The following is a 14,137-nucleotide window of genomic DNA, read 5'->3' as shown; positions in this document are numbered from 1 at the left end:
CTTCTCTACATTGGAGGAAATGAAGTGTATACTTGGCGAACGCTTTGCAGAACATCTACGTTCTGCTCACAAAAAAGACTGAACTACCTGTTGCCTGCCACTTGAATGTGATTGGGTTAGGGTTAGGGTTAGGTTTAGAGTCCCTGGCCAACTCTGTTTCCGGTTTGCTACAGTGTGCCAGTGAAGGCCAGTGCAAGCTGGAGGAACAACACCTCACTTACCGTTTGCAGACCCTACAGCCCTCCAGGTTCAATAATTTTAGGCCCTGAACCCTCCCATGTCCCAGCCCCCACCCCACACATCAGGCCTTGTTACCACATAGCCTGCCATTACACACCCCCTGTTGTTAGTCACTAACAGTCCCTATTAACAACTATTCACCCCCCCAGCCTGATCGTTAGCAACTCCTTTGTCTGTCCAACTTTCTCTCTCTTTGGGCTCTATATTATCGTTTACTCCCTACCCCAACCACCTCCCTATTTTCCTGCATATAAACTGACGTTTTCCCAGCCATCATCAGTCCTGAGGAAGGGTCACCGGACCCAAAACATTAACTCTGTTTTCTCCTCCACAGATGCTGCCAGACCTGCTGAGCTTTTCCAGCAACTTTGTTTTTGTTCGTGATGTACTACAGTGATCAGTCCTGGGACTGTTGCTGTTTATTATGTACATGAACGACTTTGGTGTGAATGCAGAAGGCATAAATAGTAAGTTTGCAGATGACACAAAAATTTGTTGTTGTTGTTGATTGGTAGGAGGATGGCCATAGGTTATAGACTGATCTTGACCAACTGGTAAATTGGGAAAAGCAACGGCAGATGGAGTTAATCCTGCTAAGTATGAGGACATGCATTTTGTAAGGTCCAATAATGGAAATTTACACAATAACTGTTAAATACCTTGGAAGTACAGAGGAATGTGGGGATAACATGGTGTGCAAAACATCAGCTTTCCTGCTCCTCTGATGCTGCCTGGCCTGCTGTGTTCCTTCAGCTCCATACTGTTATCCCAGACTCCAGCATTGGCAGCTCTTACCATCTTTGAGCAACACAGGTACTTTGGATATAAGTCAATAAATCCCTCCAGTCATCAGCACAGGTAGACCGGGAGATGAAGGAGACCTATAAGATGCTTACCTTCGTTAGCTAGGGGCACAGAATCTTGGTGCAGGGAAATCCTGTACAACTTTATAAAACATTGGCTCCACCACAGATGGGAGACTGTGTGTGCAGTTCTGGACACGTACTATTGGAAGGATGTGTCTGTACTGGAGACAGTGCACAGGAGATTCACTGGAATGTTGCTTGGGATGCAAAGCCTCAGTTATGACAACTGACTGAATATACTGGGTTTGTTTTCCCAGGACCAGAGGAAGCTGGGGTAGAATCTGATTAAGGTGTGCAAAGTTATGAAGGGCATAGACACGGTAAGTTGTGAGAATGATGAAGGGTCTCGGCCCGAAACGTCAGCTTTTGTGCTCCTGAGATGCTGCTTCGCCTGCTGTGTTCATCCAGCTCCACACTTTGTTATCTAAGTTGTGACAATCTTTCCTTCATCGCAGATTTTTCTAAAACCGGGGACATAAGTTTAAGGTGAGAAGTAGAGGTGTTCTGAGGAATGTTTTTTTCCACCCAGAGATTGATACAAACATGGAATTTGCTGCCTGAGAGGGTAGCCGAGTCAAGTATTCTTGCAACATTTTAAGGACCTGGACAAACACTTAAAGCACCAGAGTAGCATTAGCTATGGGCCAAGTGCAGGCCTGGTGGTCAGCAGAGACATGGTGGGCTGAAGGACTTGTTTCTGTGCTGTATGATTGCTTGACATGGTATGGAATTTGACTTATTTATAATTCACTTTTCCCTTGATGATCTTTTGCTTTAAGATTACTAGTTAAACAACCTCTTTATACTACACTCCATCAAAAAAGATCTGCTATTGGTTGATTGTGGCATGGCTCTTGTTCTTGACTCTCAGTTGAAGTTGGATTAGACCTGCATGCCCTATTGCCAAGCTGTGGTGAAGACTGCCTGCAGAGAAGTGTAGCAGTTTCCAATGACCTATCAAGTCATGAAAACACTCACTCAGAGAAGGGGTGGTTAGCACAGCAATCTCTCGATGGCCATGCATGAAGCACTTAAGCATAATTGCTCAAAGCCTTTCCAAGTTATCAGGTTTCAGTGAAGAAGCTCCTTCTGTTGCACAGTTATGTCAGTGATTCTGGCAAGTTGTTGACCAGCTTAGAAATATAGTGTGGGAGAAATAAGCTTGGAAATCCAAGATGTTGTTAATCTTTTATTAACATTAACATGTTGTATTCCAATCAATAAATGCTAATACTTTCACAATCAACTCCCTTTTTTTTCTCCTGTCTAAAGAAGTCCTTTGATAATTAACGTTATACAATTTACTGACCATACCACAGTATTCTGTGGCAATCCAGCACTCTTGTGCCATGCATTTTAACATTTTAAGTGTCTACACATGAAAAGGAAACACCAAAGACTCAAATTTTGTGAAGACTGGTGACTTTTATTTTTTTCATTCTCCCCACTGTCTCTCTGACATTTTGTGAAAAAAGGCAGGCCACATTCTGCATCAGCCATCTTAGATGCCACACCAATTACACACACTCACAAATTCAGAATATTATTACTGCTGAGTAAAAATAATTTACCAGTACAAAAATACCAGCAATCAAGCACTACGGAACATCACAAGGACTCAACAGCACCAAGCAAGTAGATCAGGATTGCGTAAGGCAGTGGCCAATCAAGTAGGCAGGAAGGCAATTTAAAAAAAATGCATTGTAAGGCTGAAAGAAATGTATGCTTCCAACTACAAACTTCATGCTCAGAGGATGGGTAACATTTAACACTACAAGAATTTGACTTTCTCTGAGATTTCATTTTCAAAAATGACTAGCATTGGAATTCATTACGGTCAACTAGATTTACCAAAATCTGTGCACCTGGACTTTCACTTTACTATATTCATTAATTACCAATTTTTAACTAATTTAATTTGCATATTCTTGAATTCCAATTATCACCATTTGTGGATTCTAAATACCAACCAATGGATGGAAGGGTTCCAATGTAGTATAATCATATTCTATAATATACAATTAAAGAGACAAAAGATAAAATTTGACAACACAACATATAAAGTGGCTACTGATGGCTTCCACCTCTCATTTCATTACTTTAGACCCAATGTACGAAAAAGGAGGGCAACATAACAAAAAATGATCATTACAATTGCCAGCAATAGGTTTATCTATTGGAATTTTGTTTTCTGATAAGATAGTTGGAAATATACATGCAAGCCTTTTTAAAAACTTTTTAGCCTAAGCATCAGTTAGTTCCAAGTCAAAAGTACAGCTCTAGCAAATACAACATTAGTACAGCTTGAAACCTATGACCAGCATGCATAAAGAATCTGGACACTCCCTTAGCACAGTTGAAAAAAGATAGTGACCGAGAGTTCTAAACCAATTAAAACAGGCCTGCATGTGTCCCCATTGTTTAAAAAAAATCCCTCCCCAACAAGCAGTTATTTTTGTTCAGCAGTCACCTGCATTCAATGGCCTGTTTCACCAATCTCACGACTCTTGCCACATGTCGGATAGCAAGTAGAGCCTTTACTAAGCAATTACATACTAATATGGTTAATGGTTGCATACTAATAACTGCAGTGGTCCCCCTTGCTCTGTTTTGATGAGTAAACCTGCAAATTGCTACTTAGACTAATAGGAAATATATGTGCTACAAAATACACCCACTTCTAGTCATCTAACCATGGAAAAGATTCAATCTTGGTGAGGATTAAGAGACCACCTGATTAAAATTAGAAGGTAGTCACTTAATAATTACAGGTTTCTTTTGTTTAGTTCTTGCTAGCTCTGTAACTATATCATTCTAAGAAGACATAAAATGCAATAGTTTTTGGTCTGGCAAAAGCTTTGTGAACTATCCAGATGGCAAGGCATAACATGCTCACATTGATAATTACGAATACATAGATACAGCATTATAAAAAGACACTTCAAGAACGTTATTAAATGTTTCCTGTGATTTGTGTTTATCTTAAAAATGGTAGATTAAAAACATCCTTTTTAAATAACAACATTGTTGCTTGGTGCGACATATGAATTCACATTCTATTTGTGTATATGTTAACTGCTTTTACTTTGGGGCCAAGAATCATTATCAAAACATGCTGAATTTCTTCTTCATTCAATCCCTATTAACTCCAATTACTGACAACAGACTTCAACAAGTAACCTTGCAGGACAATGAAGCAGAAGGCTATTCAGTTCTGGTATTATGAACAACCATCTTCTCTGAGGCAGCTATAAGCCTGAGTAATAGTGAGCACTGAAAATATCCAAGTGGTTGACATTATTTTGCCCAAGGACACAATAAAACAAATACCATTCTGCTAAAGGTCTGACATATACTGAAGTAAAACTGATGGCTTACGATGAAAGCTTTTGGTGGTATGTACAAAACAGATATAATGATTTAGTGTGATCTGCCTATGTGCTGCGGTACAGTAAACTTGATACTATATCAAAAAATCTGTGCTAAGATTAACAATGTGTTTAATACTTACCAATGTTACCAAGATAAGAAAAGTAGACTGTTTTGTGCCTTCAAGACCTTTTCATTTTAGTTTCTGTACCTTTCATAGCAAGTTAAGTAGACAATATCCATTTGTTGGTCTAAATAGGCTTTTCTTTTCCAGGGGCTCACGATTTTTAATGAATATTTTAAGTGGTACAATTGCTGCATAAAACAATTTGTTTAGGAACTGGTGTAACAGAAAAATGGAACTGTTTCAAAATATTTGACAATATGATCGTAGTGACAGGCTAGTTATTCCAGAAAAGAATACTAGCTTTACAACTGGACAATATGGATATAGCTTTCATTCACGGCACATAATTACCATCAATGTAGAAAACACTAACTAAAATTTACCTATGTTCAAATTTGCATAAATTAAAGAATGGGCCAGTAGCAAAAAAAACCATGAGTTTTTGTCAGTACGTATTTAAAAACATGCAACTAAGAACAGGAACAACTATTATGTCAGATAACAGCTATTAGTTGCCAATGTGCATCATCAATAATGATTCCAGAGTGTGATTTTAACAATATGAAAAGTCACAAAATTTAATAATTTATTTAGTCAAATTGCGTCTATGGAGAAACTGGATGAAGAGATTTTTAATGTTCCAATTAAATGTCTAGTTTTATTATTGGCATTGTTTGCAATTAGTTTCCAATTTAGTACTACTTTGTGAAGTGTTCAACTCATGTTATCTCCCTCCCATTATTAACAAAGCCAAACATAAACTGATCTTTTTGTGCTTAATACAATAACTTAACATCTGCTCACTGCTAACCAAATTCATGCTGCTCAGTGCGGCTTCTTTTCTGTCTGAGTCATACTTAACTGAAAATAAACAAACAGGGTTCTATGTAAATCTGAAACAAATAAATTAAATGATTCAGCTGAAAATTGGAAACTTAGACATGAAGGTACTTGACACAGCTTTGTAAAAACTTCACTATTATCATGGCACTCCCCAGAGAAGGAACAATTCGATGAAAATAATCTCATCATCAAACATTTTGCTTCAGAACTTCATTCATGATAGGACAGTTAGATCAGTTTGTCACCTTCCAAGTAAATAGATTTAGAATTCAACTTAAAGTAAAATACCAACAGAAAATGTAAGAAGAAATGGGAATGTCTTTACTAAGTTTCTTTTCTGCAGTGGTACAGAGATTTCATACATGATCGATATAGTTGGGACAGCTCTCTCTCCAACAGCCAAGCTGCATCTAGAGCATCAAGACCTTCGTTGCAAAGGAACATTTCGAAAGAAGATATGCATTCTGGAAATGTATCTTTGCATAGGAAGTCTGGATAGAGTTGCCATTCTCTCTATCAAAATTCATCCTAAGCAGCCTACAAGTTGTCACCAGGGCATATACCAAAACAAACACCAATTGCAACCAAAAGGCCCATGACTGAATGAAGGATGCTCTCTGGTTTGCCTGAAGGTTGCTGACCAATTGTTGTAAACTGGCACATTCCAAGGCCAAGGACCATGTTCTGATCCTTGTGTACTGAGGGGCTGGTGACTTCTGGAACTGCTTGTGTTATAGACTTGTAATTGAATGCAAAGAGCATTGGCACACATATTGCAATTGGATTGGGGCACCTAATTGTGCAACAAGTTCAGTGCAAAACAAAAGTATTTTTTTAAAATTTTCCCTACCAGCCAATTTGAAATATTTTGGAGTGTATTTTCAAATATTATGAAAAATTAGATTTTCGAAAACACGTTTTTTTTGTTGCAGATTCATGGCAGCAACCATCATGTTGTTAATCAAGTTCCTTTAAATAAGTTGTACTTCGATTTTTCCATTTCCAATTCATTAACAGTTTTAATCCTATCATTAAACAAGCTGGAATTATTGTTGCTTTCATCTTAAGTACTTCCAGGAAAATATTCAATCCAGACAATTGAATTTTTTGCATTGAAGTCAGTGAATAAGGCAGGATTTAAAATGCCCTGCTAGTTGTTGTCTATTGTAATACAGAACATTTACATTTCCAGGATATGAAAATGTAATCAGGAAACCACTAAATCTGTAACGGTTACTTAAAGATGAATGATCATCAAAATCTATATTTATACACTATGGGTTGTCAATTAACAAAATTACTTTCTTTCTTAATAAGTGGTGTTTAGTTTGTATTTTAAAATGTAAATAAGTCAAATTTTCATTTTATCATCTGCAACGAGTGTAAATTGCGAAAGTGACATGGTAGTTTTTCCCATCCCACTTTGCCACTGAACTCTCAGGTTGTGCCAACAACTGTCAGAGAATTGCACACAAGTGGTCAGGCCTATTTCAGTGAAATGGAAAAGCACATTCTACAAAGATTCACATTATTTAAATAACAAAGGAATCTCTAATTTTTTTTTCATACACACGCTGTAACTAAGAGCAAGCATTACTCCAGAAGCGGCACACATTTGCTAAATGGCATCATCGTCCTGCACCATTTTTTTAAAATTGCACTTAATGCTCAAGTGAAACTGCAGCCAGATTAATGTCACAGTTGCGTACAGAATTGTATAGTAAGATCTATGCAAAGGTATTGTAGTTAAACTAAACTATTTTTTAGTAGAAAATTGTCTTTGAAGTTAACTTTCAAATGGGAATACGTTTTCATCCTGAATGTAATTAATACGTCTTTCTCATAATTTAATAGATCAAATCCTCAGGAAATCTGAATTGTTTAGCATTAATAGCTTAAATTTCATTTGTTTATCTATTTTTACAGGACACTTTTGGATCAATTCCAAATAATTAGCTTAATGTAAAAGGAATTACTTTTAATGCTGATGCCATAAAATATGCAAATAATGATGATCTGCCATGTGATACATAACTGCTATAGTACACTTTTCCAAATTGTTATAAACTGCTAATATAACCCTTTGTTAAAAAGAATCAACATCAATAGCGACATTCTACCTGGCAGAAATGTATGATTCTATTTAAGTTGTTGTCAGCAATTCTGAGTTACGGAACAAAATTGTCAAGGTTTGCAGATAGCAGTGTAGATAAAATTTGTGCATAACATTTTGCTATGAGATATGAATGAAGTCTGTACAACACCATTTTTATAATTTAGTGACTATTATTGTAAAGTGTTACAATGAATTGTATGGTGGCTACATCCACCAGTTTATCCATCATCAACAGCCCTGTCAGGCAATTCCAATCTTATACTTTTGTAAGTATGGGTGGTTTAACGGGTCAAACAAAATGGAAAGACTTGTGACTAGCTTTGTCTTCAATGCTGACATAATTTTAGATTTCAGGCCTTGCAGTGACCTATGGCAGTTTGTTAGAGGAATGCAAAGTTTGTTAGAGGAATGCACCTCACTCATTAAATGAATATAATGTTTGTAAAAGGAAGAACAGCTCCCTCCCTTTCTCTAGCTGCCCACTGTTCAGTCTAGTACTCCTGCTAGTTCCTTCATGCATGCTGCATGGAATGATGAATGTGTCTTTGGAATGGCATCAGGACCTGAAGTTAAGGCAGCAAGTGAATCAGTTTCCTCGCAATATATTCCTTGACAGTTTTCAGACAAGTTAGCACTGTTGTAAGTAAAATGTCCATTTTCTCCTCCTGAATGTGTACTAAATTGAAGAGTTGGATTTCCAGAATTAGAAATCTCTTTCAGATTCAATTGAAATTTAATGGCAGAGAACAATCCTCCCATGCATTTATGTGCTTGATGACACTTGAATTCAAGTGTCACAGAAAATTTAGTCCTTTTTAAGTTGTGAATCCTTGTCGATAAATAAAATGTGCTACTCTGAAATTATTTGGTATTTGATGCACAGAGGCAAAAGGTTTATGCATAATGAGGTACAACCCATGTAAAAATCTGAAAATACATCAAGCCCAATTCAAAACAGTCAACTCATCCAATGCATTGAATTCTGCCCTGACCTATTAGCTGTCATTTCTCCTTTTCTGATTATTTCTATCTAGCCCCACAATTTTCACACAACCTTTTAATTTTTGTGTATTATTTCCTTTCTTTAAATACAAATGGAGTGGGAATGTTAGCCTTTGCCATTAACATTAAATGTTTGTTGCAATTCATAGCTAAATAGTGAAAGTCATCTGCAGATGTGTTCTTAACCGACAAAAAGATCGCAGCAGAATGTAGAACAGCACAGAAGATAGGACAGAAAGACGAATATTCAAGTCAGTTAATCACAAAACCTTATAGTTGCAGACTATTGTTTGATATCAATTAAATGATCAATGCATAATGTCATTCTGCCAAAGGTCATGCAACAAACATGTCATCAGCACAATTCTGTATAATGTTATGAGGCAGTGACATAATCATTAAATATACATGATTCATTGGATAAACTGAAATGAGGTTTAATTAGTTTTGATTGCAATTAAAGATTTGTTATTTGAATTAATTCAATGGAGGTTGTATTTAAGATAAATGACCCCAAAGTTAGGGTCTCAATGAGGCCTTACCCACCAATAATTGGCACTTTGCTTTATTCTCAAAACAAATGTATATTCATTCCCATCACATTTAAAGGATACCATTTTCACTTACATTTTTACTTCTTAAAATAACATTGCATACAGTGAAACAGAGAGCCAGAGAAAATTTGTACAGTGCAAGAATTCCAAATGATGGTCATCAAACTGCCAGAACAACACCAAGAACATTTAAATTAAGCCACACTGTTTGACTGGAAAACTTTCCCGCCTTTAGCCATATGGGGAATGGTCCACACATCAAAGGGGAGAGAGTAGCTGGGGCTGGGGACCTTGCATCTTCAGGCATTTTCCTCGGTGGCCTTCTTTTCATCATCTTTAACGTCTTCATTTTGGGCACTTTCAGAAGGTTTACTTTCATCTGCAGAATCTAGAAAAGGAGAAATATATTGTGAAAAAACTCAATTTCCATTTAAAGATGTCTCCATATTTGATGTCATTATTGAAAATGGAAGTAAAAAAGGACCCTGGTCTATTTTGATGAGGGTCCAAATGATTCAATGATTGCAGAAGACTTGTTTCACACACAACAGTTAACAGTAGCAGGTAAATATAGAATCCATTTGTATTTTAATGCTATCTAATATTAGAGTGGATGTGTAGAATCATTAATTGATTAAAAATGAGTAAAGTCACCATAGTCCCAGACGAACGTCGGCACCCTCATTTAACCAGAGTGTTACCACAACTCCAGGTGAAGGGGGAGTTTGAGACAAGGGACCTGCATGTTACTCACAGCTGGTGTGAAGATTGAATCTGCTGGTGTGGAAAGTGTGGTTGTTGGCATCATTCTGCATCACAAACCAGACAACCAGCCAACTGAATGACTGAGCCCCAATTAAAAATTAATCACTATATGATAAACTTTCTATAGCTGAATATTGAAACTACTGAAGGCCCGAATTTTCTCTTCCCATCACAATCTACTGTTGAATTTTCCCAATGATTTTTCCAGTCTTATTTGACTCAGGCTGAACCTCTGATTTCCATTTCCTCTCCATGAAAACAATCTGGTGTTGATTCTTACATAACACTGTCTTTTGATCTGTTACTGAAATCCTCATTCACGCTTTTGAACTCTAGGCACAATTATTCCAAAGTGCTCTCTCGACTGAAGTTACACATTAACCAATTTTAACACAAACTTGTTCAGATCTCTGAAGTTTGTATTCTGTGCCAAACTAAATTTAATCAATGACCTCCATGTCCTCAGTCTCAGAATTTTAACTGTAACAGAATATAAAATAACTTCATTTTAAAATCTATAATCTCATTCATGCATTTCTGTTCGAATTCTCACTTTGAAAACTCGAAATTCCATTGTCAAAGCATCACTCCACTTACATATTCACAACATTTTGGAAACTTCAACCCTGCAAAGTACTACTGTCCATTTCCTAACTTACATCAAAGCCCTTTCACCTATCACCCCTGATTTTGTTGATCAATAATTCAATCCGAAAATGCTTCAATTTCAAAGTCCTCCTAATCCCTACAATCTCACCATCCCAGAACACACTGGCTTTACGCACATCTGCCACTTCTTTAGCCCACTATTGACAACCATTGTTCCATCTGTCTAGGCCTATTAAGCTCCAGTGTTTTTTTAGAACACTGAAGTTTCTCACCCCCTTCCTCTCTCCATCTTTTAATATACTTCTTATCACTTATCTAAAAGACCAGATTTTGGTTATTGTACTTATTGTCTCTATATTTTTGATTCAGTGTCAATAGTATAACCTTGTCTGAGTTTAGAGTAGCTGATGGATTTCCTGAATCATCATATCCAGTATAATTTATAATTTAACAAACTACCCTGGTCATTCAGAAAATTTCCTCCTGTCATTTTGAAATTTTGTGAATTTAAGTATTGCTATCTCTCTACTTTGCTACAATAGTTTACATTTTCTATTATTGGAACTTAAAGTATAAATAATTAATTCATCTGAAAACTTTTACTAAAAATGGAGTATGATTTGAAATATGATCAACTTTTTTGCATAAGTAAGACTAGACTCATACTTCAATAATCTTAGTTCAAACTAAGCAACTTTAAATTACCTGTTAATTAAAGTTTAAATCATGCAGAATCACTACCTGTGCCAAGCTATTTAAGTGACTTAAAATGCTGGATAATGCAAATTTAATTGGTTTTAAAAAGGTGACTTTAATTTCACAGGTTTTGAATATAATTATATTCTCAAAGCTTGACTTTGCATTTGAAGCCTCTCAATTTGTGCAACTGTTTATGTAGCAGAATATTTTGCTTCCTTTTTCACTGGGTTTTGTGCATACTTTCCAGTACAATTATCAAACCAGTGCAAAAGATCAAACAATTTTAAATCTAACTGTGTTACATCCCAAACCAAATTGCTTTTTGTTGTATTTTTCTTAGTCACTCATGGAATGTGAGCATTGCTGGGTGGGCCAAAATTTACTGCCCATCTGTTGCTGCCCTTCAGAAGTGTATTTTCTGCAAATTTTACCACTGGTTAAAGTTTGAAGTTTTTCTAATTTGATCCCTCTCTCAAAATTAGCCACACTGATCAAAATTGCACTATTTTATAGACTGTGCTTGTTATAGAAGCCAGTGGTTTTCAATCAGCACTGCTTCCTGAATCAGTAGGCCGAGGTAGGGGCCAGTTGGAAGCATCTCATGGGTGTTGTCAATCAGTGGCTGAGTCCGTCACCTTTAGCCTCTGCCTTTTTGCTGGGCTCAGCCAGTCAGATCACATGCTACAGCAGGTTGTCAAAGCTGTGCCAGAGCAAAGCCAAGAGTATGGGTGATTTCAGGAGCTGCAGCACATAGAGCCAGAGCCTTGCGCTGAGTCTAGTGGGAGAGGGACGAGGTTTACCACTTTACTCCTGCCATGCTGGGCTTGAGTGGCTGCTGCCACCGATGATTGGGCTTCTTCTCCATAATTGGGCATCTGCAAGATTGGTGCACATTGTAAACAGTGGCTGGATGAATGGTGAGGAGTGAGGCAGCTGTGGGGACGACTCACTGATCACCCAGTGTCCCCATTCTTACTATGATTTAGTAAATATCAATACTCGTGGTGTTTATGACCAATAAGTCACCTGAAGAAAGTGGGTCTGTTGTGGGATTATTTGTCTCATTGAAGTGTTCCTTGATAATGAAAAGGTTGGGAGTGACTGGTATAAAGTAATGGTTTGGGAAAGGGATAATGCTGAAGCCTGCATAAAACTCTCTGATGAAGGGTCTAGGCCCGAAACGTCAGCTTTTGTGCTCCTGAGATGCTGCTTGGCCTGCTGTGTTCATCCAGCCCTACACTTTATCATCAAACTGGGTGAAGCTTTATAGATAACAATGTAAGGACTCAATTGGGGAAAGACAAAACATCTCCAGTTCTTGAAGGGCACAGGCAGAGTTTATAGAACATTGCTGGTTCCGGAAGGCTCTTCTGATTGTGTGTCCACCCCCATCTCCTACCCTCTCACCTCATCCCGCCTCCTTGACCTGTCTGTCCTCCCTGGACCAACCTATTCTCTCCCTAACTCCCCACCTACATTCAACCTCACTGGCTCTAACTGCCTCCACTCCCCCTTTGACCTGTCTGTCTCCTCTCCACCTATCTTCTCCTATATCCATCTTCTATCCACCTCCCCTCTCTCCCTATTTATTTCAGACTCCTCTTCCCCTCCCCCATTTCTGAAGAAGGGTCTCAACCTGAAATGTCAGCCTTCCTCCTCCTCTGATGCTGCTTGGCCTGCTGTGTTCATCCAGCTTCTCACCATTTTATCTCAGACTCTCCAGCATCGGCAGTTCCTACTATCTCTGTAACAAAATCATGTGCATCCTCCACACATTTTTCTGATGACATGCAAAGTACATGTTCTACCTGATTTTGTTAGTTTCGCAATCAGTAGTTATTCAGTATAAATTCAATATCATCCAAGAAATTTGAGGTATTTTTTGTCACAAAAAACACTTTGCTTCAGATTTTCATTTGTGAGGTGGGAGCCATGAGACTGATCATTTCCAACATTATGATTGTGTCTCCTGCTCTGTAAATGGCAACACTAACCTATCTTTAAACCTCACAAATAAGAAGTGTCAAAGTTGTTGCCCCTTGAAACAGGTAAAAGATGGAGACGGAGGCATGAGATGCTGATAGAGGTAGGTTAAAAGTCACATTCACTGGCACACCTGCCCAATTTCATAATTTAGAAGTTAGGAATACTAGCCCTCATCTCTCTTCTCTCTCAACTTGCTCCATACTGTCTCCACTTCACCATTCTCACTCGCTCAGCATTCACTATGGAGAGATCTTATGATTCATGAGCATCTCAAAGTCTTTCCAATGTTATCATGGCAAGTGTCAAGTTGAATAAACAGTTAATCAATAGTCTCTTTACAAAATGCATTAATAGCCTTCAGACCTGTCAAACGAGCAGCCATTCAAACATGACTTGATAAAAGGTCAATAATTTAATTGCTCATTTTGACAGTTCTATAAATTATTGTTGAAAAGAACTTTCATCCTATTAACTGTTCATAAAACTGTCAATCAAAATAAAATTGCAGTTCCCTTGACTGCTGGATCAAAAATGCCCTATTGAACTGAGTCCATTAGTAGTGTTTGGAACTCAGTGTGGCATTCATAATGGAATTCCAAACCACTTATGTCAACATGCTTCTACAGCTAAACACATTAAAATCTTTTGAAGTCGTGTCGCAGATGGTCCCTTTTTTCTTAGCTTCAGACTCAGAAAATGATTGGACTGTCAATCAAAGAGAAGATTAGATTGGGAATACTTAGAATTACAATAAGATTAAACAAATCATAGCTGGAAACTAATTTTTGTAAAGTTTGCTCTCAAAACTCTCAGATACAGCGACATATTCTATCAATTAATTATTTAACTGCATCTGAATTTCACAATATTGTCCACTTTAACAGTCTATTACCTTTTAAAACAAAGTCCTATCATTAACTCTATATTTCACTTACCATACACTAGTCAATTCTAGCATGTG

General features: G+C 37.4%; 1 protein-coding gene across 1 annotated transcript in view; it reads right to left on the bottom strand.

Moving 5' to 3' along the window:
- Nucleotides 1-2,511: 2,511 nt before the first annotated feature.
- gap43 (growth associated protein 43) overlaps nucleotides 2,512-14,137 on the bottom strand; it is a 261,535-nt gene continuing 249,909 nt past the window's right edge. Inside the window, exon 3 of the mRNA XM_048540771.2 lies at nucleotides 2,512-9,505. Within this exon, the coding sequence (XP_048396728.1) occupies nucleotides 9,417-9,505 (89 nt within the window). The 3' untranslated portion in view covers nucleotides 2,512-9,416. The remainder of the gene's footprint in view (nucleotides 9,506-14,137) is intronic.

This window comes from Stegostoma tigrinum, chromosome 12 (assembly GCF_030684315.1).
Source record: "Stegostoma tigrinum isolate sSteTig4 chromosome 12, sSteTig4.hap1, whole genome shotgun sequence".
In the NCBI taxonomy this organism is placed as follows: Eukaryota; Metazoa; Chordata; class Chondrichthyes; order Orectolobiformes; family Stegostomatidae; genus Stegostoma; species Stegostoma tigrinum.
This window is presented reverse-complemented; position numbering and strand designations above follow the sequence as displayed.